This window comes from Mauremys mutica, chromosome 2 (assembly GCF_020497125.1).
Source record: "Mauremys mutica isolate MM-2020 ecotype Southern chromosome 2, ASM2049712v1, whole genome shotgun sequence".
Lineage (NCBI taxonomy): Eukaryota > Metazoa > Chordata > Testudines > Geoemydidae > Mauremys > Mauremys mutica.
In genome coordinates, this window is record NC_059073.1 from 165,380,174 (window position 1) to 165,406,249 (window position 26,076).

General features: G+C 43.3%; 1 protein-coding gene across 9 annotated transcripts in view; it reads right to left on the reverse strand.

Moving 5' to 3' along the window:
- The window catches only part of MTRR (5-methyltetrahydrofolate-homocysteine methyltransferase reductase), a 129,007-nt gene that overhangs the window by 13,768 nt on the left and 89,163 nt on the right, over positions 1 to 26,076 (reverse strand). For all 9 annotated transcript variants that reach the window (XM_045003657.1, XM_045003663.1, XM_045003661.1 and 6 more), the window contains one exon: positions 13,945 to 14,063. In XM_045003657.1, coding sequence (XP_044859592.1) covers positions 13,945 to 14,063 — 119 coding nt within the window. The remainder of the gene's footprint in view (positions 1 to 13,944; positions 14,064 to 26,076) is intronic.

Genomic DNA, 26,076 nt, shown 5'->3' on the forward strand with positions numbered 1-26,076 from the left:
TGCACCTTCAATAGCCTGGCTTACGGCCTGGCTGTGATTTGTGTTGGCCTTGGCTCTGGTCCAGCCTATTAGAGAGTTGTTATGGCGCCACCTTCTGTTATATCCGCCTCGCCTGCAGTAAGGCTCATGCCTAGGCCGAGGCTGGTAGTGGCGCTGAGGGGGAGGCTGTGGCTTGAAGGGCTTCCTCTGAGTTGCCAGGGTGTGCATACCCAGCAACTTGAGAGTAGCCCTCGAGTCTTTGAGGCTATGTATTTTTGCATCTGTCTGGTCCGAAAAGAGTCCGGACCCTTCAAAGGAGAGGTCCTGAAGCGGATTCTGGACCTCAGGTGGGAGGCCTGATTCCTGAAGCCACACCAATTGCCGCATGACCACGCCAGACACAATTGTCCTGGCTGCCACATCAGCTGAATCCAAGGACACATGGAGAGAGGTCTTTGCTACAGCCTTGCCTTTGTCCACTAGGGCCGTGAACTCCTATTGGGAACCCTGCAGGAGGTTGTTCTTAAACTTCCCTACTGCCATCCAGGAGTTGAAGTTATGCCTGTTGAGGATGGTCTGCTGGTTAGCAATCCTCAACTGGAGGCCCCCTGACGAATACACCTTCCTGCCGAACAGGTCCAGGCATTTCGCTTCCTTGGCCTTAGGGGTTGGGGCCTGCTGCCCATGGCGCTCTTTCTCGTTCACCGCTGAGACTACCAGGGAACATGGGTTTGGGTGGCGGAACAAGAACTCATATCCCTTTGACGGGGCAAAGTACTTTGCTCCACACCTTTGGCTGCTGGCGTGCTGGAGGCTGGGGTCTGCCATATAGTCTTATAGTTCGACTGGATGGTCTTAATGAGTGGGAGCGCTATTCTGGATGGACCTTCTGGGCTCAGAATGTCCATCATGGGGTCCTCCTGCTCAACTGCCTCCTTGGCCTGCAACCCCAAGTTATGGGCAACCTTACGCAGCAGCTCTTGGTGGGTTTTGTGGTCTATTGGCAGGGGCCCTGATACCACTGTGCCTGCCACTGCTTCATCCAGGGATGATGAGGAGGTCAGCAGCTGCTCAGCTTCCTCCTGCTGGTCTCCCTGATCCCCCTCCCCCAAGGGAGGTGCTTCCAGATCAGGCTGGGGCAGATGACCTTGGGGTGGCACCGGACTTGGTGCTGGTCTCTCTGGTCTCTCACCCAAAAAAGATGCAGGAGGTCTGGACACTGTAGCTTACCGCATGGACAAATGTCGGTGTGAGGACTGGGACCGCTGCACCGAGTAGCTGGCCGTGGAGGGAGCCCCTTGCTGCTGGTAGTAGGCCCAAAGGGTCCAGAAGGGCCAGTGTCCTGGCGGCCCTCATTGGGGGTGCCAAACCAGCCCGGTGTTCCCTATTGTCCGGTAATTGTACCGGCCTGAGTCGGCGCTGGACTCTGGCGACTCGGAACACGAAGGCCATGGCAGTGCCGTCAATCTGTGCCAGCAGGAGGTCGGTGAGCGGCTTCTTGCCGATCGGGAACGGGACCGATACCGCTGCTCTCGGGACTGGAACTGAGATCGGTACTAGTGTTCCTGAGACCAGGACCAGTATCTTCTGGGAGCCTTCAGCGACAACTGGCTCGTCTCCTCCTGGTGCTGGCCCCTTCCACCAATTCCGCACGTTGATTCACCTCCAGTACCAAGAATTCCCTCTGAGTCAGGGGTAATTGGGAGTCCACGGACTCGGAGCTCGACCCAGACCAACGCCAGAAGTGATGTTGGGACGGTGTCCTTGAACGGCGCACCACTGCCGGCTTTCCCCTCAATGGCACCCTGGGCATGGGTGCAGGAGGCTTCTCCCTGGCCGGGAGGGGGCTTGCCGCCGATAACCCGATGAGATCCTTCGCTGCCTCAAAGGTGTCTGGCGTGGAGGGCTGATCTATTACTCCCTCGAGCCCGTCGTCTGCACTGAGTTCACTTACAGCTGGACTTGGTGGGACTTGTGGCGCCAGTACCGTCGATGACGGTGCCGGTACAGCATTCATCCAGCTCTTCTCGATGCCCAGGCCCTTAAATGGCGCCGGTCTCCTTTGTGGGGAATGTCCACGCCCTTCCTTTCGTTTAGCTTTGGGCTGCACCGGGGAGGATGAGTGGTGCAAGGGCCTACTTTGGCACTCCAAGGCCAATGGCTTGCGGTGCTTCAGCACCGGGTCTCTTGGCGACTTTGGGGCACTCCGCACCCAAGGAGGCTAGAGCCGGCATTGGGTGCTCCGGGCCCAATGGCTACAGCGCAGCCTCCATTGCTTCAAACAAAAGTCTCTCTCTTTCTTTCTTCTAGGCTTAAACACCTTGCAAATCTTACACTGCTGTGTTTGGTGTGCATCCCCCAGGCAACGTAGACAGGAGTTGTGGGGGTCACTAACCGGCATAGGCATGCGGCATGTGGCACAAGCCTTAAACCTGTGGGCCTGCGGCATGCCCTGCCGCCCAGGACGGGTGCTGGAAGCCTCCAAGCATCTAATCTATTAAGTATCCACAACAAGGGAATGCTAACTAACTGATAACAGCTATGTAACTCTAATGCTAAGGGATTGTTTCTCGTACGAGAGCAAGAGGTTGTTCCAACGCCACCACGGATGGTAAGAAGGAACTGGAGGGGGTTGGGCCAGCAGGGGTATATATGCACGGCGCAGTGGCGCCACTAAGGGGGGGCCCCCCACCGGCCCTACGGGAGCCGCTAAGAGAAAAGTTTCCGAGGCTCGTGCACACAGCGCGTGCACACCAAATGTAGAATGGACGTGAACAAGCACTAGAAAAAGAACTTTAATACATATTCTTCATAACTCAGAGATAGATTTAGGTTTCATTTTTAGAAGGTACACACTACTATACATTTTTAAAGTGACTTATTTTGAAAACGTTTCAGATTATTTTTACAGCTATATCAGAAAATGAATGATTGATTATTTCATTTACCAAAGGTAACTGAAGCAGATATTTATCAAGCCACTGGGAGGTGAACTATCTCCAATTCAATACGTTAATCATTAACATTTGGAAGATTTTCTTGCCATGCTGTATTAGGAGGAGAACATCACCAGACAGACATTTAAATTGTTTTATTTAACTAAAACAACAACATTATGTATTCTGGATTTTTTTCTGCAACAGCAAACATATAATATTTTAACAAAACAAGCATATGAATTTTTGAATTTAAACATGAGAGTTTTTTAAAATCTGGTTTGTTTTTGTTAATATTGTTTTAACTAAAATAGTTAAATGAAATTTAAACAAAAAAAAATTAAATCAACTATGTCAGCCAGGTCAACATGAGAAACTTAAAATATTGGCTTCTGCAGCTAACTCAGTCATCTTTACCTTCATTTTCCTGTTTGTTCATAATCTGGAAAAAAAAAACAAGCTTTCCTGCTTTTTCAGGTCCCAAATGATTTCTCAGTTTGGAATGAATTAGTCCAAAGGAAGAAAATATTCTTTCTACACCAGCAGAAGAAGTGAGATTATCACTTCAACAGTCTCTGAAGTTTCTAAGTGACTTCCAGCAGTTCACTGGTGTGACTTTCTTTAAAACATCATCAGCAAACATATTTCTTGAAAAGGTTCACTCTTAGCTCTGAAGTTTATTATAGTTGGCATTATAGAGAGATGATTGCTGGATATCCATATCATAGCCAACTCCTCTTCTTCAGCAGTTAAGGTTTGACCCTGGTACCGAGTATTGAGAATATTTGCAAGAAAATGAGCCTGAGGTAGTTCTTGTTCCATTCATTTTTTTAATGCTTGTAATTTAACTCTGCCATTGCATATTTCTCTCACTCAGTTTCTTCCAAATTTCAACAGCATCAGCAATAAAACAGCTATTTCCCTGCATTCTGTTCAAGGCTACAGAAATAGGCTTCAGGGTACTCAGCATGTGTTCAACATTTCTCTTAAGCCCAATGTTGAGAACTCTGGCTGCGACAGTGCCATCTATTTTTTCACGATTTTGTTTGCAAGCTATCATCAGATAGGCCAGTTCTTGATAAAGTGCTCAAAAGAGTCCACCACTGAGTTCCATCGCATGTCTTGTAGGAGAGTTAGTTTGGTTCCTCTCACTTTTTTCAGAGCAGCTGCTGCAAGTGGTTATTACGGAAATATTTAGCAATTTCAACAACATTGAACAACAACTTGGGCTCAATTTCTGGAACACTGAAGTCTTTGGCTAGGAGTTGCATCAAATGAGCACTTCAACCATATGTTATTAGCTTGGGACTCTCTTCTAAATAATTTCTTCTCATCTTGGATACATTTGCAGCATTATCTGTGACCAAGCTGTACTAGACATTTGAATTTTTTTTTTCAGTTTGTTATAGCTTTTACAGCTATTCTGTAAGTATTCTGCTGTGTGTGCATTTCCTGATGTATCAATTGTTTCTGTAAGGAAGACATTCCCTTCTTCTGGACATTGCTCCACCCATCAAGACTCAGGTTAACAATTTCACCCTTTAGACTTTTTGCATACTGCTCAATTTCTTTCATACACTTTATCCACAATTTCCCTGCAACATCTGCTCTGTTGGGTGCACTGTCTCCTGGTCTTAATAACTGAACCATGTTAATGAAGTGTGGGTTCTCAATCATATGGAAAGGGGGTTGGACTAGATGACCTCCTGAGGTCCCTTCCAACCCTGAGATTCTATGAGAGTTTGTTGCATAAACAAACCGGGCAATTTTTTCATCAATTACCTCTTTTTGTAATCTGCTGGTTCTTATCACAAACTTATCTATGGTTCTTTCTGGATGATGGAGGTTTTTTTTCTTTTTGCTACAGGTGATATACTGTGGCTATGTGACATACATGATGTGACTGAAACACTATCATTGGCAGATACTCTGAAACTATAGAAAATGATGGTGATCTTGAAGGTGGATAGCCTTCAGAATCCTGTATGTTGAGGATGGATTCTCCTAAACAAAATAAATCAATGCAGTTATTTAATTATTATTACCATACTGCTCATTTAGTATTACTCATTGCATTTACTGACACTGAGTACTACTTTAAAAGTGAAATTGTAAAAGGAAGATCTGTCTATTTCAGCTATTTATTTTTTATCACAACTGCATCTAAAATGATAGTACCATAGAGTAACAACTATCTTTTTTGCTCAAATATGAGAATTCAAGAATAGTCCAGAAGGAAGACAGGCAGTCCTTAAGAAAGAAGTATGAAATAAAAAAGTTTACCAACCTGAAGATCCTGCATGTTCAGACATGTTCCTTTCATCATCTTCAACATAGCTTCCTCCTGAGAAGAAACACTTCTCATGATGTTGTTTCATTCAGGCAACTAGGCCTTGCATTTCTTTGTTGCACTCTTTGCATTTTGCATCCATGCCTGTCTTACCCACAGGTAGAGGAACTTCATTAAAATATTCCCAAACTGGGTCTCTTTTACGGCCTGCTGCCATTATAGGTTTTCCTTTCTAGTGAGAGAATGGTATGGTAGATCTCAGATCAATGAAGGCTACACTCAGAAAGACCTCAAGACTTCTGGAATATGCTGCTCAAACAGTTTCATTTTTGTTTCTATTGCCTGTCCCTCCCGTCTCACATTTATCCCCAGACTTCTCCTTGTCAGAGCTATTCCACCCCCAACAATCTTCTATTCATTGAACTTTTTGAAACTTTGCACTTTTAGAGAGAGGTAAGGGATTGACACTGTGAATACAAATTTGCAGAGGGACAATAGGGTTGAGGTCTGTTATTTCTCACCTCTATATTATTTATTTATTTATTTAAAAACATTTTTGCTGTTAACAAGCATGTTATCTCTGGAGACACAAATCCACAGTTTGAGAACTACAAAACTAAGCATCTCTGATGGTATCTTCTAGACTGAGCACTGAGTCCCATTGGGTAGATAGAAAGAGTAACCTAAATCATCTATACAGAAGCCCCAGGAACACCATAAGATTGGGTCGCTAATCCATGAACTATTGGAACTCATTTACAAAACTCTTCTTAAACATTACATGAATATATTGTCTCATACTATAGAACAAGAATTTATAATCCCTATTCCATGATGAGATATCTTTGAGCTATAATGTATCTTAATTATAACTATCTTTAGATAGGTTTTTTCCTCAAAAAGCATTTTATCAAAAAAAATCCAATATAAATAAAAAAAATCAAATTTTTTAAATTTGTTTTTTAAAAAAATAATTGATTTTTATCCACCCTGGGCAAACTATGCTTACTATATTTAAAACTAACAAACTATGAAACAGAGTACAAAACTACTGAGAAGAAGCCTTGCCAAAGCAAGAGGAGTTGTTCCAGAAACCGTCATGGGCACTAAGAAGGAACTGAAAGGGTATGTGTCTGGCATTACCCCTTAATCTGGTGCATGGCACCAGAGGGCGCTAGAGACTGCCTGATTGATATCACTGAGGGAAAAATTTCCAGCAATGGTGCATGCAGCTCGCACATGCCTAATGTGGAATGGACATGAGCAAGCACTTATGAATTTATTAAGCAAAATCTGTTGACTGTCAAAAATAAGATTAAAAACAAAACAGATCAGGTGTAAACAATGTTGGATGGAAGTTTGTGAAATTCAAATAATATTTTTGAGTAAGATCTAAGATTTTTTTATGTGGTTTCAAGATGTTCTTGTTTGGGCACTGGGTGTTTATGCATTCCTCAAAACACTGCAGATTTACAGAACTGTGGTATATTTTAAAGTTAGGATCTTATCAGATGATTAAGCACAAATTCAAAGCACTAATTTTTGTTTGTTTTTAGTATATACTTTAAGCAGCTTGGTTGGAAACACTGACTGAAACTTGCAAAAAGCATGGAGTACACACATTAGTCCCCTGATCTTAGCACCAAACTCTCAAGTACTAGTCTCAGATCTGACGATAATTGCCTCTGTGCCTTGGGTCATTCACTTGCCCTCTTTTTCCTTTTGAGTTTTCCCTCATCTTTAAAAAATGGGGATACTAATACCTACCTACTTACCAGAAGTATTGTGAGGATCATTCAGTGTGTGTACAGCACTTTGAAGACTAAAAGCAATATATAAGAAGTTTTATTATTAATTATTATTAATAGGAATGTGTTCTTCACTATGTTCTACCATATGGTTCCAAAATGTTCAGGGCAATCAAAACATACACAGTCAACACTCAGAGAATCTTTCATACTCACTAAGGGCCTGATTCTGCTCACAATCACAGAAACTCCATGCCCCTCAGGTCTTCTCAGCAACAGAGGCTACTCTGTGTCCTGAGAGATAATTCCCCTAGCCTCGCCTCCAAAGGGCAGTCATATATAACTTAGGTGGCTGCCTACTTCTTTCCCATTCCCAGAATCTGTCCAGTTCAATTGCAATAAAATGCATTCAAGCTTTGAAAAATGATGCTGGGGAGGCTTACAGCTTGCTTAATGCCATCTGAAAATCCCAGCGTGGGGAAATAGATGGGAGGAAAGGGTTAGATTGCGTCCCGCATGAAGGATTGATAAAGGAGATGTGTAGCCTGAAGACATCTTCTTGGCTTTCAGTTCAGAAACAGAGCTAGCTAGAAGACATTGGGGATGAGAGGAACCCTTTATCCCTGCCTCTGCAATGGCAATGAGGATGGGAGGGGAAGAAGCAGGGAGAGCACCATCTCACTCTACAAAGTATACTGCAGTGTTGTTGGTTGTTTTGGTTTCTTCCTCACCCATTGGTAAAGCTGTGCAAGGAGGTTACTACACTTCATTTATATCTTCTTTGCTGCTTCATGCTGTTGAATGCATCCATTTTCTTTCCCTTCCTCAGTCTCTTACACACCAACCTAACCTCTCCCAATGCACAGCCACTTCAGATGACCTACAAGCGCCAAAAGATGATGCAGGCCATGGTCAGGATTGGGTGCTAAATATGAAAATTAACACTTAAACTTATACTATTTATCATGTGAAAAGGATGTCTGATAACACTGTCATAGTGTCCTAACAGGCATTTAAAATGTATTTCTGCCAACTTTGAAGGCAACATTTTTTAAATTAACAATACAGAAAAATTTAAATAATTAGTATTCTGTTACAAATTCTGTTATGGTCAGCTCCTCACAGTATTTAGAAGGAAATCTGTCAGTGTGTTACATTTTATAACGAGTCACAGGCGGCATCAGGGCATTCACGAAAGAAAATCTACCAATTCAAATACAGCTTAAAAGGCGAGTGTGAGATTCCTTGGAAATACAGATGGTGTGTGAAGTCATGTGTGGAGGTAGCAGCTTTCACAGTTATGCATCCAGGACTACATCCTCAAATGGCATATATTAGCGTTGCTCCATTGATTTAATGAAGCTCTGCCAATTTATACCAGTTGAGCATCAGTCTGAGTCCTCCAGAAAGTTCAAGGAAGTCAGACGAAATATAGAAAGCCAAATTCTGCCTTTTATATGCTCATGCACAACTTGAAAGAGTACACCTGGTGTCTATACAAGCCACATATAACACTTTGCTCTTACATAACATTTTTAATCTAAGGATCTCCTGGTATTTTACAAACAATAATTAAATCTCACTATTTGTGGAAGCTAATTAAACATACCATTATAGCAAATAGGTAACCTGAGGTACAGACTGGTTAAGAGACTTGTCCAAGGTCACACAATACAAAGCAGAACTAGAAATAGAGGCCAGGAGTTCTGGCTCCCAATCTTTTGTTCTAACCAATGCACACATCCTTCCTCTTGTAAAGAATTTATCACTCTCTATCAAATGTTATTCCTACAAAGAAGGCATGTACTATGTTTGAAAGGAAATCAACAGTATTTAAATTCAGCTCAGAAGGAATGGGAGCACATAAAGCAGCATGATGTCCTTTCACTTTCCCTCAATCATTGTGTACTTTGTGTCCTCTGAAATGTGCGTGTGTCAGACACATTGTAATAATCACAGTTTCATTTTGGAAATTTTGTTGACATTTTTGTTAAAAGACTAAATCTGATAAATTTGCTGCTCACTAACATTCCAGTTCAATAAAGCACTTAAGCCCATGCAAGTGTGTTGCTGAGTATGGGTCCTAATTCTCATCCACCTTTGCAATATGCTTTGAGATCTACAAATGAAAAGTGCTTTATAACAGCAGAAGTATTACTACCACTACCATGATGAATAAATTTAATAAGACCTTTCCAAATGAATCAATCAATAAATAGAAATTAAGGTGGAATTGTTTGAGCATATTGTGTGTGTGCATCTTAGGTTCTGATAACATGATTTTTCCTTTTTGCTGTGATTTTTTCTAGCTGCTAGGTATGCTCTTTCAAACGATTTTTCTCCTGATCAGAAGTCACTCTAGACAAGCTTCTGCCGCAACATCTGAAGAAAACGGAACTGAAGAGAAATTTAATGGAACTTGTCTTGCTTCTCCTCCCTGGTTCAAGAGTGGATTGAAGGATAATTGAGATGACATGTTTAAGAGCTACTGAAAATGACCATTGGCCCTGACTCATGCAACCACAGCTGTAAACGTATTTAAATCTTTAGGTTGAATATACTGACGTTGTGATGTTTAAACAAGCTTTAAATTCACAAAACATTTTAGCAGGTCATTATACCCTCAGGGTCTATGGACTAGCATTAGAAACTTAAAATGCCTTGGCTTGTAACTACATAAAAATTTGATTAAATCTAAAAATTCCTGGCTGTCCCAAACAGCCCCTTAACAACAACAGGGTATTGCCATCATTATAATATGTAGGAAATTAGTCGCAGCAGCAAATATATTAGCTTGTTAAACCATGCACAGTATGATTTTCTTTAGTAGTAATAACGAGAGTAAACTGAGACAACAAATCCTCTTAAACACCTCTACATCAGCAAATGCAGTTTCTGCCTGTCCCAATTAATATTTTCCTAAGAATTTATTACCCAACAGAAAATCATTTGACATTGCAACGATTCAATTTCATGCTTCACATACATATACTTCCCTAGTTTTTTTCCCCCATTACTGACACATCATCACCTACTCTTCCAAATCTCACAGTGTAAATTAAAAACAAAAGCAATGCTTTAAACCTACATGTTAAGTCAGAAGCAGGCTGGAAAACAGATATGCAGAGATTTGAGTCCAAAAACTATAGTCTTTTCCATCACACACAAAAAAGCTCTGCAAATCTACTGTTTTCCTACAATAACGGAAGAATTGTCTTTATGTATGTTTGAAACTCTTCAGAAATGAATGGGAATTAGCCCACATCAGTGCATAAGAAAAGGGTTGGGTTATTGTCCAAAAACAACATGTCAAAGAATATTTTATTGCAGTATTTGTAGTATATGAAACAAACCTGCTCCAAAAATAATCAAGCTTTGAGTTGATGGTACTGCACTTAAATACCACATGTAAAATAACAATGATCTCTCATGGAAATATTTACCATTAAATATTTACTTGTGTCCTGTATTTCTGAAGGTAATAATAAACTTTGTTCAGCATTCTCCTATGTGTAATCATACATATCTAAGTAGTGGTGTGTTAACTCTAGATAGGATTATTTATTCTTTATAAGGGCTCATACAGTAACTATTCCAACACAATATGACCAGGTGAACAATAAACCACCGTAGAAACAGATGCTCTCTTGCTTCTGTTTTAGCTTAGATAAGTCTTTGAACGGTGTTTAAATTAAAAAAAAAAAAAAGTGAGATGGCGTGAAGAAGGAAAAGAGATGAGTTACGAACATGTTATTGAAAGCACTTCTAAAATTGACTCCAGGAAATATTTCCTAGCTCCTTTTCCTACAGAAGGAGAAAAATATATTGGTGACTAATTGATTACAGAATACATTTTAATTAGAAAATGGATTGGTTTGACCTTAAGTATTGTGGTGCTCAAGGAAAGGAGCCTGATTAGTTGAAATGCCAATAAACTAGAATGAGCAAATCTGGAATTATTGGTAAAAAAAGGAATGCTGAAAAGACAAAACACAAAGAGAAAGTAAAATCTGTCTTGGTGTGGGATTTCTTTTGTTGATTATGGTCCTGCTCCTGCAAACACTAGTGTTTGAAGTACCAGGGCATCTGTGCATAGCGTATATAATATTTAAAATTTCATTTTACCTTTTGAGCTTCAGAGAACATGCTATTTGATTTCAATAAGTGAAAAGCTTAAAAAAAACCTGAAGCCAGAATTTAATTACACCATTAAAAAGAGACAATCAGTACATATCCACGCATCTCCAGGGCATTCACAGGACCAACTAACTTCAGCCACTCAGCAACGTGCGATAAAATCTAAATGGAAGTTATAAGAATAACAGAAGGGAAAAGGTCTCCTCTGTACTTGACTGTAGTATAAATGTATCATTGGTAGATAACCAGAAAGATATGTTAATGTCCCCTATCCTAAAGTCATTTAACCACTAACTACTGTATATTTTACAGTAAGGAAGGTTTGCTTTGCCAAAAAATTCTGTATATTATACCAATACACAAGTTTATACTGAGTTCCTTATTTTCTGATGGAAGGAGGAAGGAAGGAGAGAAGACAGCCAGCGTAATAAAACAAATTCCCATCTGAACATATGGAACTATTGCACATTTAGTATTTTAAAAAAAGTATGCTGTCTTTCTTGTCTCCTTATAATAAAATAACCCCAAAAATATGGTCTATAAAATCCATCAGTACACAGAAGCTGTTTATTCCCACACAAATATGGAGGCTAGTGAAATTACTACTTCTTGACTAACAACACCACACAATTTTTTTTCAGATATTAAGTCCTATCTCTTCTTAATGTCACAATGTGAATAATATGATTTATTACTGATATTTATTTTTGCTGTTTCTGGCATAACCGTACACCAGCTAAGTATCATTTTTACTGCATGTTAAAGTGGATACAATGCCTCTTTTGTTTCTATTAATATGGGAGAGTGTATGAGTATGATCATAAAGTAACACCAGAATAATAAAATAAACAAACTGAGATTATACATCAGGTTATTTTACTAGCCAGATAAATTAGAAATCATGTACATCATCATGTACATCAATTACAGGATTGTAATTGTTCTGTATTTTGCTAAACAGATTTTTTTCAGTAGTACATTTAATAAAAGATGCTGGACTGACTGCTTTGGAGAGTGAACCTGATACTGGAGAAATTCTCCAGAGTCCATCTTGCATTTCTGACCTCCATTTTGAGTAAGCAGGAGTCACTATTGGAAGCTGCAGGTCATATGATATTTCTGAGCATGTGCAGAACAAAGGTAGGGAAAGGTCAAAAGTAAGGGAAACGTCAGATGATGTAATCATAACTCTTGGGTAAACAATGGCAGTGAGCACGTGTGGAATGTTGGCATGCGTTAAAGAATGTGAGATAATGTTTGGTACTGAGCATATGCAGGAAAGATCTGATGATGTTATGCGTCTAGAAAGTTCTGACAGGACACTATAAAAGGCAGTGTGTCAGCGGCGCAGCTGAAGGAGTAGGAACTGAAGAGAACAAAGCAGAGAAGAACAGCAGCAGACCTGAAGAAGCAGCAATGGCAGCAGTAGCAGCAGAAGTCAACAGAGTAAGCTTGCCAGTTATAATTATAGTACAGTATAGAAAAGCATAGTATAGTGTTAGTATGCATGTGTGGGTTAATAAAGATATACGTATGAGTGTTGATAATGAAAGAAATGTATAAGATTTAAAGCATATAGAAATTTCTGTCAGCAGCCTGTGATATTGGCCATCTGTGACAGGGTAAGAATCATTTCAACTGTATGTTATTGCGGCTGGGGTGCTCTTTAACTTGTTGAAGGGATTTGTGTTTTTAGATTACTACTGTATTAGAGATTATTGCTTATACTAATCCAAAGATGCCTTGTTTTGGAAAAAAATACTGTTTCTGTCAGTTATTTATTGGAAGGCTGTATTCATGTTCTCCAGGTATTTCCTTACCTACCCTGGAGACCCATACCTTAAGAAAACAGAATGGTTAATAAGTGGGTTGTTTTTAGGAAATCTGTAGTAAACACAGGAGGGGTAATAGGTGAGCTATTCTGGGGGTACCCTACATCTGTTTTTGGGGTACAATGCCCTTTATTCATCTGCAGAAGAGGAACAGCAGTAGCATTGGCATGTATCCTCCAAAATTTTGCTCACATTCTTCAGCCATCACCTGGTGGGACCTCTTGGGGTATGTCTACAAAGCTAAAAAAAACCCTCAGCATTGAGTCTCAAAGGCCAGGTTTACAGACTGAGCCTCATGCTATGGTGCTAAAAATAGCTGTTTAAATATTTGGGTTTGGGCTGGACCTTGAGTTCTAAAACCACTCTTGGATTTCAGAGCCTGTGCCCGAATGCTTACACAGCTATTTTCAGCATTACAGCATAAGCCCAAGCCTGTTGACCTAGGCTCTGAGACTTGCTGCCACAGGTATTTGTTTTGCCATTTAAACATAGCCCTAGAGTCAGCAGGGACTCCAATTTCCATGCCCATTCAATACATGGCCTCTTAAAAAAGACTGCCAGCAAGGCTGTCAAGAAATTCCATTTGCCATGGTAAGTTTTGTGATGTGGACTCCAGTTCTGAAGGAAATGAACTGAGACTACGAATTCATTTCTCTTAGGTCAAACAACAGCATAGTAACAACTTTCAATAACTATTGGCCTCTTCTGGTCTCCTACTAGAGGCCCAGAAATGAAAGATTTTGTTTCTTCTTATCAGTCCCTTGAACCATCCAATTTCCCCTATAACAGGCACATTTATGTGAAAACACAATGTGTTCCATGAATTTAGACACTATGAAAATTAAAATAAAATTGTTTTCAACAAAAGCCCTAGTGATGTTGTAGTAAGCGGCATGAGAATATGTCTAACTAGAAACAACTGAAGAAAGTTACCCATTACGTCTACCCGGCCCCAGATGTTATGAAACATATTCCTTAACATAACAAACTGGTAGCTTTTCATGTAATAATGCAGCACATACCTATGTTGCAGGAAACCAATAAAAGGTGAAACTCCAGTTCCTGGACCCACCATCATAAAAGGGACAGATGGATCTGAAGGTAAGTGGAAAGTGTTGATTGGACGAGCAAAAATGGAGACCTAGAATGAAATTAAATACTGTTACAATATAACTGAAGAAATTCTGTAGGCAGTCAAATGATCATGTGGTCTTTGAAGCTTTGAAAGTTGTGTGTGTCTACCTTTTTTCATATATATATGGTCCCACACACATGCACACGCGTACACAGGCACACAGAGCAAATTAATGAATTACATCTGAATGACAGTAGTCTGCTTAAACTTCCCAGTTTAGGTCTCTGAAAATATAGATGCCAAATTTGCAGTCTATCTATCCACATATCCAAAACTGGGTAAATGCACACAGAAACATGGGTTTCTGAATATGAAAACTGATACAATCACAAATTTAGGAGAGGCATTTTTAGAGATTCTTGAAATTTTGATCTGTAGTACTCTGAGGAAACAAGGTTTCTTGGTGCTAATCTTAAACTGTTACTTTCCTTCCACTTGTGACCCCCGCTCCCATCATCTCTTATTATTATGGAAAGGAGAGTCAAATGTGAGTGTCTCTGGAACTGCAAGACTGACTCCCTGTGTGAGGGATGGGAAGAAAGAGAGAGACACACATTTTTCTCTAAAAAAAAAATTGAACCATCTGTTGAACATTAAATATTCTCTATACTGGTCTGTTTGTGCCATCTTAATTGAAAATAATAATTACCCAGCTAGAAACAAGGTTAACAGGGTTCCCCTGTCCAGAGGTTTACAATATTATAAAATTTCCCTACCCTCAATTTAAGAGAGAACGTTTTCAAAGAGATGATTGGGAGAAGTGATTCACAGTTCTAAGGCCAGAAGGGATCGCTGTGGTTATCTAATCTGATCTTCTGTATACCACAGCCCATAGAGCTTCCCTGAAAAAATTCCTAGAACGTAGCTTTCAGAAAAACATCCAGTGTTGGATGAAAAATTGTCGGTGATAGAGAATCTACCACAAGAAGCCAGATTTGAAATGGGACCTTTAGATCTTCACTCCAATGCTCGCCCAATTGAACTAGTTCAGCTAAAAAATAAACGATAAAATAAGACATCTGCCTTACAAGAGGCCCTTTTCTCCATCACTGTGGACAGCACCACCAGGAAAGAGACCTTGCAACTCAGGTTAATAGTCTGGGCATTATTTTTGACTCAGCTTTCTCTGTAGACCTTCACATCCAGGCCATGTCTAAATCTTGCTGCTTCTTCCTGCAAAACACTTCCGAGATCCAGACTTCCCTCTGCCCACACAGACAAAACTTATCCAGGCTCTCCAACATCTCACATATTGCAACACCTTCCTCTCTGATTTTGACAAATGCAATCTTGCCTCCTTAAATCCACTGAAAATGCCACTACAAGTATCTTCTTGGATCATCCTTCTAACCACATTATCCTCCCCTGCATTCCTCTATTAGCTCCCCCTGATTCTCTGCATCAAACACAAACTGCTTGTCTTTTTCTTTTAAAGCCAATCATGTCAACCCCCACCTCTGCTCTGCCAGTGATGTCAACATTCATTGTCCAATCAGTGCAGTTTTTCCTCAGGCACCTCTGTGATTTCTTAAATGCCACCCTTTTTGCATAAGAGTAGCTGCACTGTAATGGTTTGCTTTTGTGGGGAGCATTGCCTTGTCAGGGCTTAGACCCTCCAACATGTGGGGTGGAGGGCAGGTTGGTAGGGCAGCCAGGGACCTCCCACTCCACTGGGTTCCAGCCTAGGGCCCTGTGAGGGCTATCAAAGGTCTGACACCCAGGAGTGCCTTGAGGCTGCCCTCTCTGGACCACTTCCTACCACTCCTTGTGGCCATGCTTGTTGTGGCAGCTCTCTCTCTCTCTCTCTCTCTCTTTCTCAGGGCAGCAGCTGCCTCCTCCTGTGACTTGGCCCTGTGGCCAGGTCAATTCCCAGTCTCTCCCCTGTCCTGGTAGTCCACAAACAACCCAAGGGGAATTAACACAAACAAACAATTCATATGAGAGAGAGAGAGAGAGAGAAGGAAACACTTCCTTCTCAGGGTGCATCTGAAGCAGGTTCTCTCTCCCCTCAAGAAGGAACCTTCCGGCAGCTGTTGCTGAGAGAGATCCTGCCTTACCTCAGCCCTTTCCTCAGGAGCTGCAAGTTGCAGGTCTGCTCTCCTCCCTGGTTTGCCCACAAATGAGCTGTTCTGCTCCCTTTTAACACCATCTATAGTGGGGTGTCAAACATGCAGCCCACAGAGTTATTTGCTGTGGCCCACGAAGCTTCCCCCCCGGAGCTATTTCCTGCGGTCGCCAAGCTCCCCTCACCTGCCGCCCCTGCTTCCCGTCAGCGCGCTGCATCCCTGCTCCTCTGCCTACCTCCAGGCGCTTTCCGCCGCCAAACAGTGCTTTCCAGAAGGGAGGGGGGAGGAATGGGGAGCCGCACGCTCAGGGAAGGAAGCGGAGAAGAGGCGGGGCAGGAGTGGGGATTTGGGGAAGGGGTTGGAATGGGGGCGGGGAAAGGGTGGGAAGAGGCGGAAGAGAGGCGGGGCCTCATGGAAGGGATAGAGTGGGGGTGGGACCGGGGGGGGACTTTTGTATCTTTATATGAAAAGATGTCAGTGATGCAGCCCTCCAGCCAATGTGCTAGTCCTTGTGTGGTGATTTGAGTTTGGTATGGCAGGATAGGACTGGCTGAGCCCAGAGCAGCTCCTTAACCCTTGTTGCCCAGTATGGGATTTGTATACCCCATCACATGTGCATAAAATCATCACAAAGCCACTATATTATCCTTCTTCAAATCACTCCTTCAACTCCACCTAACTGTGATGCCCACAAAACACATGACAATGTGCTAGGCAGCTGGTGAATTGCGACTGCTGTTTGCTATACTGTAAATAATCATCTTTGTTTCGATTTTCAGTAAGAAGGTTGGTGGCAATTGGACGTCTAACATAGTGAATGCCAGTGAAAATGAGGTAGGATCAGAGTCTAAAATAGGGAAAAAACAAGTCAAAATTACTTAGACAAGTTAGATGTCTTCAAATTACCAGGGCCTGATGAAATGCAACCTAAAATACTCAAGGAGCTGACTAAGAAGATATCTGAGCCATTAGCAACTATCTTTGAAAGAAGATATCCCTTTGGAAGAGGGAGACATTCCAGAAGACTGGAAAAGGGCAAATATAATGCCCATCTATAAAAAGGAAAATAAGGACAACCCAGGAAACTACAGACCAGTCAGCTTAACTTCTGTACCCGGAAAGGTAAAGGAGCAAATAATTAAGCAATCAATTTTAAAACACCTAGAAGCAGGGCCGGCTCTACAGTATTCGCTGCCCCAAGCAGTGCGCCGAATTGCCGCCGCAGGCGGCGGGGGCCGTCCGTACGCCCTTAGGGCGGCAGGCATGTTTCTGCGGTGGCGACAGTTCGGCGGCAGCTTCTATGTTTAGCTGAAGCCACCGTGGACAGCTAAACATAGAAGCTGCCGCAGAATTGCCACCACCGTGGAAACGCGCCTGCCGCCTAAAGGCACACGGACTGCCTCCGTCCTCTGCGGCGGCAATTCGGTGTGCTGCTTGGGGGCAAAACAACAGGGACTGCCGCCCCTTGCATATTGCCGCCCCAAGCACCAGCTTGGAATGCTGGTGCCTGGAGCCGGCCCTGCCTAGAAGATGATAAGGTGATAAATAACAGTCAGCATGGATTTGTCAACAACAAATCGTGTCAAGCCAACCTGATAGCTTTCTTTGACAGGGTAACAAGTCTTGTAGATAGGAGGGAAGTGGTAGATGTGGTATATCTTGACTTTAGTAAGGCTTTTGATACTGTCTCCTATGACCTTCTCATAAACAAACTAGGAAAATATAACCTAGATGGAGCTACTATAAGGTGGGTGCACAATTGGTTGGAAAATCGTTCCCAGAAAGTAGTTATTAGTGGCTTATAGTCATGCTGAAAGGGCATAATGAGTGGGGTCCCGCAGGGATTGGTTCTGGGTCTGGTTCTGTTCAATATCTTCATCAATGATTTAGATAATGGCATAGAGAGTACACTTATAAAGTTTGTGGATGGGAGGGGTTGCAAGTGCTTTGGAGGATAGGATTAAAATTCAAAATGATCTGGACAAACTGGAGAAATGGTTTGAAGAAAATAGGATGAAATTCAATAAGGACAAATGCAAAGTATTCCACTTAGGAAAGAACAATCAGTTGCACACAGAAAATGGGAAATTGCCTAAGGAGTACTGTGGAAAGGTATCTGGGGGTTATAGTGGATCACAAGCTAAATATGAGTCAACCATGTAACGCTGTTGCAAAAAAAAGCAAACATCATTCTGGGATGTACTACTAGGAGTATTGTAAGCAAGACACAAGAAGTAATTCTTCTGCTCTATTCTGCGCTGATTAGGCCTCAACTGAAGTATTGTCTCCAGTTTTGGGTGCCACTTTTCAGGAAAGATGTGGACAAATTGGAAAAAGTCCAGAGAAGAGCAACAAAAATGATTAAAGGTCTAGAAAACATGACCTATGAGAGAAGATTGAAAAAACTGGGTTTGTTTAGTCTAGAGAAGAGAAGACTGGGAGGGGACATGATAACAGTTTTCAAGTACATAAAACGTTGTTACAAGAAGGAGAGAGAAAAACTGTTCTTCTTAACCTCTGAGGATAGGACAAGAAGCAATGGGCTTAAATTGCAGCAAGGACAGTTTAGGTTGGACATTAGGAAAAAATTCCTAATTGTCAGAGTGGTTAAGCACTGGAATAAATTGCCTAGGGAGGATGTGGAATGTCCTTCATTGGGGATTTTTAAGAGCAGGTTGGACGAACACCTGTCAGGGATGGTCTAGATAATACTTAGTCCTGCCTTGAGTGCAGGGGACTGGACTAGATGACCTCTTGAGGTCCCTTCCAGTTCTATAATTCTATGATCTCACTGCTATGTTGTGCTCCCCCAATCCTCTTGTTGCATCGATTTGTTGTCTCCTGTCTTATACTTCAAATTGTGAATTCTTCTGGGCAGTGGCCATCTTTTTGCTGTGCATGTATGGTGACTAGTGGAGTGTGGCCCTAATCCCAAATTGTGGCCTTTAGCCCTTACCACTATATAAATAATAATAATGGGGGACTCAACCTACTCCACTGAAGTCAATGGAAAACGGCAAATTTATTTTTGTGAATGAATTCAGTGGAGCAAGATTAGGTCCTTAGTTAAGGGAGGCCCCACATTATTTATTTATAAAGTTTTAAGGAGAGAAATGTAAGAACAAAATTTAAGAAATTCTGCTCTACCACGTAAAACAAGTTTTTTTCTAAATAACAATAACTCTGTGTTCAATTCTTATTGTTTAATCCCCTGTGAGCAGCTCTCTTTTATCATATCTCTAAAAATATTACAGCCCTATGTTTCTTTTTGATATTTAACAATAAGAAATTAGTGCAATTCCTGCAGGGGAAGCTGATGTTTGTATTTACATAACCATAGTACATTCTATCATACTTCAGTTAGTGGTTTACTTTTGCCATTATGTATTCCAAGACTGTGTGTGGGTTTCATTTTTTTAATATTGCTTCTGCAAATGGTATATACACACATCTATTTTTAAAAGGGTTTGTAATTAATCTAGTATATTTCTACTCAACATCAGCCTCATTCATTTTGTATTGGTATTCTATATATTTTGCAATCAATGTGTACTTCTGCACATTTATCTATGTTGAATTTTAGCTTACACAGCAGATAAAAACACCTTAGAATTTTGTTCAGCCCACTGTAGTAATTAACCTTTCATTCTTCTCCCCCCCTCCCCCCGCTCCCCACACCCACCATATGTTTAGGCCCCTTTCCTATATCCCAGTAGTAGCTTAAAAAGTGATAATATATATTAAATCAAAGCTGTTCCTGAAAGCTGGGACAAACTACATATGCACACTTAGTCAATTTCCCTTGAAAATAATTTTTAAAAAATTAAGATAATTTGTAAGACAGGTCTTGCTCTAGTAAATTTGACAAATTATCGCTGACTATGGATATCTTGCAATTGGATTCCCTCTTTTAATCAAATAGATGGTGACCTAAACTTTTTGGGGTCAGTTGTTCTTCCTTTTTGGCATGCTGATTATACAATACCCTGCCACATATCTAGTATTTCACTTATTTCTAATGAGCCTGAGAGCATGATGAATATAAATGATGGAAAGCAATTCTCTGACAAAAAAATACACTAGAAATCCCTTCTCATGAGGCAATAAATAATATACATGTAAGGTGTTGTAAAAAGGTGTCATCTTCCAACAGTTCCCTGACCTTAGATACACACCAGAAATCTCTCAATCTTCTATGGTTGTTTCAGAAACTTTTCCAATATAGTAACTTTCAGTAACCTGGCCTGTTACAAGACCTCAAAAGAGATGGGAAAATCACGAGGTTCACCACTTAGAGAAAAAGAGCATCTCCTGGGCAACACTTACAGCCCCAATAGCACTCTAATACAGGTTACAACATACTACACGACTAAGGCCCTGTGTAAACCATGATTTCATAGACTGCAAAGAAGTCGTGAAATTAGCCCGACACCACATTTTTTTCAATATTCTTAAACAAAATGAAAATGTGTACAAATTATGTCATACAAAAATCACCTTAGCAAACTGCACAGTTCAGATGTTACATCTCCGTGAGTACTATTCTCCCACATGCACAGAAAACAGTGCGGCAAAATAATCACATAATCAATGTGACTGAATACAATCTAGATAGGAAACACTGTACACTGCAAACAAGAAAATTGATGCCTCATAAAAAAAAAAAAAAACTTAAAAAGGTGTCTGCAGCAGATCACATGCAGCAGTATCCACCATGAGTTTTACCCAGTGATGGAGATAAGCTCTTCCATACCTCCTGAAATGTTACTGTACATCACTACCAAAAAAGGTCAAAACAGTCAACTGGATTTAGGTGGTTATCAAAAGAGAAAGCTGGAAACCCAGAACAGTATAGCAACTCTTTTACTTGTGAAGAAACAAAAAAAAAAACCAACCGGTTACTTACCTTTTCGTAACTGTTGTTCTTCGAGATTTGTTGTTCACGTCTATTCCACATTAGGTGTGCGCGCCGCGTTCATGAGCGTCGGAAACTTTTTCCCTTAGCAGTTCCTGGAGGGCCAGCAGGGCCCCCGCCAGAGTGGCGCCACTGCGCCATGCATATATACCCCCGCTGGCCCGACCCCCTCCAGTTCCTTCTTGCCAGCAACTCCGACAGAGGGGTAGGAGGGTGGGTGGTGGAATGGATGTGAACAACACATCTCGAAGAACAACAGTTATGAAAAGGTAAGTAACCGTTTTTTCTTCTTTGAGTGCTTGTTCACATCCATTCCACATTAGGTGAATCACATGCTTACTTTGGAGGAGGGTAGGAGTCATGAAACAATTGATCGGAGGACCGCCCTGCCAACTGCTGCATCCTCCCATGCCTGCTGGTTGACCGCATAGTGGGTCATGAAGGTGTGCACCGATGACTAGGTGGCCTCCCTTCAGATCTCCTTGATCAGGACCTGTGGAAGCTGCCTGTGCTCTGGTCGAGTGGGCCATGATCACCGGAGCCGGGACACCTGAGAGGTCATAACACACCCGAATGCAGCTTGTGATCCACGAAGAGATTCGCTGCACTGACACCGGAAAGCCTCGCAACCTCTCAGTTACAGCCACGAACAGTTGTGTGGATTTACAAAAGGGCTTGGTGCACTCCAAGTAGAATGCCAATGCTCTGCAGACATCTAGGGTGTGCAGGCTGCGGTGACTCGGGTCCACATAGGGTTTGGGAAAAAACACCGGCAGACAAATGTCCTGGCCCAAATGGAATTGTGAGACCACCTTTGGGAGGAAGTTAGGATGTGGGCGGAGTTGCACCTTGTCTTTGTGAAACACAGTTTATAGTGGCTCTGAGGTGAGAGCCCTCAGCTCAGATACCCTTCTGACCGAGGTGATAGCCATCAGGAATGCCACCTTCCAGGAAAGGTGGAGAAGGGAGCAGGTAGCTAGGGGCTCGAACTGGGCCTCCATGAGCTTAGAAAGGACTAAGTTAAGATTCCATGGTGGGACTGGGGGGCGTGAATAAGGGAACACCCTTTCCAATTCTTTGACGAATCGCCCCATCATTGGGTGGGAGAAAATCGAGCTACCTGAAAACCCTGGGTGGAAGGTGGCGATAGCTTCCAGGTGCATCTTAATCGAGGACGGGGCCAGCCCCTGCTGCTTGAGGTGCAGTAGGTATTCTAGAATGGTCGGCACCGGGGCCTGGAGTGGCTGCACCTGTTGTGGCCCACACCAGCACGAGAACCTCTTCCACTTGGCCAAGTAAGTCACCTTGGTATAGGACTTCCTGCTACCAAGTAGAACCTGCTGCACAGGAAAGGAGCACTGGCTCTCCAAAGCATTTAACCACACAGCTTCCATGCTGTCAGATGCAGTGATTGCAGGTCAGGGTGGAGAAGCCATCCTCTGTTCTGCGTAATGAGGTCCTGGTGTAGGGACAGGGTTATCGGGGCCTCCACCGACAGCACCAGGAGCGTGGTGAACCAGTGCTGGCGGGGCCAGGCCGGGGCGATGAGAATGATCGACGCCTTGTCACTGTGCACCTTAAGCAGTACCTTGTGCACTAGGGGGATCAGGGGAAAGGCGTATTTCAATTCCCTTCCCCACGGGATCGCGAATGCGTCGGCTATTGACCCCAGGCTGTGATCCTGGAATGAGCAGAATTGCAGGCATTGGGCGTTGCCCTTGGTAGTGAACAGGTCTACCTGGTAAACCCCCACTTTCAGAAGACCGAAAGCATGAGTTCTGCTCTGAGCATCCACTCATGCATGCAGTAAGACCTGCTGAGGTGGTCTGCCAGTTCGTTCCAATCCCCCGGGAGATATACTGCAACGAGGTGATTGGCATGGGCTATGCAAAAATTCCAGAGGAGGAGAGACTCATGGCAGAGTGGGGAGGAACGGGCTCCGCTCTGCTTGTTTATGTAAAACATGGCGGTCATGTTGTCTGTCAGAACTGTCACGCTGTGACCACTCAGAGTAGCATGAAAGGTCTGGCAGGCTGAATGAACTGCCCTGAGCTCCGTCACGTTGATATGGAGCGATCGCTCCATCCCCGACCACAAGCCCTGAGTCCTGAGGTCCCCAAAGTGAGCCCCCCATTCGAGGTCTGATATGTCTGTTACCAGCGTCAAGTCCGTCTGCTGTGCGGCAAAGGGGATGCCTTCGCAAACCACAGACTGGGACCGCCACCACATCAAGAAGACCAGCATGTCTCCTGGGGCTGTCACTATCAAGTCCAGGGGGTCGCTGCCTGGCTGGTGTACACGGGCAAGCCAAGCCTGCAGAGTCCTGAGTCTCAGTCTGGCATGCTTGACCACATGTGTGCATGCTGCCATGTGGCCTAGCAGCCGCAGGTAACATCTGGCCATTGTAGAGGGGAACTGGCACAGGGAGTTCACTGCTTGCTGGATGGCCAGGAATCATGATTCCGGCAGGTTTGCCCTTGCCTGTACCGCGCCTAGGACTGCGCCAATGAATTCCACTCTCTGCGTTGGAACGAGAGTGGACTTGGGGATGTTGACCAGTAGCCCCAGCTTGCGGAATAGACTCAAGACTGTCTGAACGTGGGACCGAACCTCCTCTTCAGACCGACCCACAAAGAGCCAGTCGTCGAGGTACGGGTAAACTCGAACCCTCTGCCTCCATAAGAATGCCACCACTACCGCCATGCATTTTGTGAATACCTGTGGGGCCACACCTAGGCCAAACGGTGACCTGGTAATGTCCGTGGTTCACGGTGAAGCGCAGGAATCGGTGATGCGCTGGGTGGATGGCGATATGAAAGTACGCATCCTTCATGTCGAGGGCAGCGTACCAGTCCCCCGGATCCAGGGAAGGGATGATGGTGCCCAGAGAGACAATGCAGAACCGGGCCTTGACCAGGAACTTGTTTAGCCTATGCAGGTCTAGAATGGGATGAAGGCCCCCTTTGGCCTTGGGGATGAGGAAGTAGTGGGAGTAGAACCCTTTCCCCCTTAAGTCTAAGGGGACTAGCTGTACCGCCCCCGCCTCAAGGAGCGAGTGAACCTCCTTTTCTAGGTGGTGCTCGTGAGAAGGGTCCCTGAAGAGGGACGGGGAAGGGGGGTGAGGGGTAGGCAGGGAGGAAAACTGTACCATGTACCCGCTTTGCACTGTGCGTAACACCCAACAGTCCGACGTCATGCTGGACCACGCACGGGGGAAGCGGGACAGGCGACTGAGGAAACAAGGGAATGGATCCGGTAGTTGATCTAGTATGCTGTCCTCGAATGCACTTTCAAAAGCCTGGCTTAGGGCCTGGCTCAGATTTATGTTGGCCTTGGCTCTGGCCCAGCCTATTGGAGTTGTTATTATTGCACCGTCTCCTCTTGTCTCCGCTTCATCTGCGGTAAGGCTCCTGTCGAGGACGAGGCTGGTACTGGCACTGGGAAGGAGGATGCGGCTTGAAAGGCTTCCTCTGAGTTGCCGGGATGTGCATACCCAGCGACTTGAGTGTAGCTCTAGAGTCCTTGAAGCTATGCAGCTTTGCATCCGTCTGGTCCGAGAAGGGTCTGGACCCTTCGAAGGGAAGGTCCTGGAGCAAATTCTGGACCTCAGGCAGCAGACCTGACTCCTCAAGCCATGCCGAGTGCTGCATGAGCACGCCCAACGTGATTGTCCTGACTGCCACCTCTGCTGAGTCCAAGGACACTTGGAGGGAGGTTTTCGCCACGGCCTTGCACCGAGGAGGCTGAGGCCAGCACCGGGCGTTCCGGGCCCGGTTGGTTACAGCGCGGCCTCCATCAACAACTGCTTTAAGCAAAATTCTCTCTCTTTCTTTGTTCTCGGCTTAAAAGCCTTGCAAATTTTACACTTCTCTGCTTGGTGAGCTTACCCCAGGCAACGTAGACAGGAGTCGTGGGGGTCACTTGCGGCATGTGGTGCAAGACTTAAACCCTTGGGCCTGAGGCATGCCCCGCGGCCCGGGGAGGGTGCTGGAATCATCCAAGCACCTAATCTATTAAGTGTCCAACAACAATGAAATGTTAACTGATAACAGCTATGCAACTCTAAGGCTAAGAGATTGCTTCTCTTACGAGAGCAAGAGGTTGTTCCAGCGCCGCCACGGATAGTAAGAAGGAACCGGAGGGGGTCGGGCCAGCGGGGGTATATATGCATGGCGCAGTGACGCCATTGTGGCGGGGGCCCCACTGGCCCTCCGGGAGCTGCTAAGTGAAAAAGTTTCTGGCGCTCATGCACGCGATGCACGCACACCTAATGTAGAATGGATGTGAACAAGCACTCGAAGAAGAACAGTGACTTCCTTGTTTCAAAATTCCACTGAAAACTGTAAAGCAAGTAATTCCCTAAATATTGACCAGACACACACATTTGTTTGCATAAATATCTCTCTTAATAAAACTGGACAACCAAAGGCTATTGGAATTTTTCAGAAAGAATGTAGTAAATGGTGGAGTGATTCCTTCATCAGCCCAGCTGAGATATGAATATTTATCTAAAATTGACAAGTGTCAGAAGAAGGAGATTATGGAATTTGTAAAGTCTGGATGGCTGTCCGTGGTCACTGACAAACTAACTGATGTCCAAGATGAGTATCTGTTACATATTTTGTTTTGCAAGTCCTAAATGGTGATGACAATCTAACTCGGAACTGAAAGTTTTCCTTGCTGATACAATTTACCTATAGCCTGTTATTTACAACACCATTGCACATGCTACTGTAAAGTGTTGAATACCTCTGGGGTGGATTTTGATTATATTAGTGCATCTATCTCTAACAACACACCCTACATCAAAATCTTACAATCAAATGCTTTGGGATTACTGCTTAACTCAGTTCAACATACCTGCAGTGCTCACATAGTAGCCCTTGCTAATGAGATCCCAAAGGTTGATAAGCTAACAGAAAGAGTCAAAAAAGTTTGTAAGAGCAGAAAATCTGCAAAGGGCAATCTAGGCTGTGAGTTCAACTCTTCCTGTGAAACTGCCCCCTAAACCAGTTAAGACAAGATAGGAAGCTTGTAT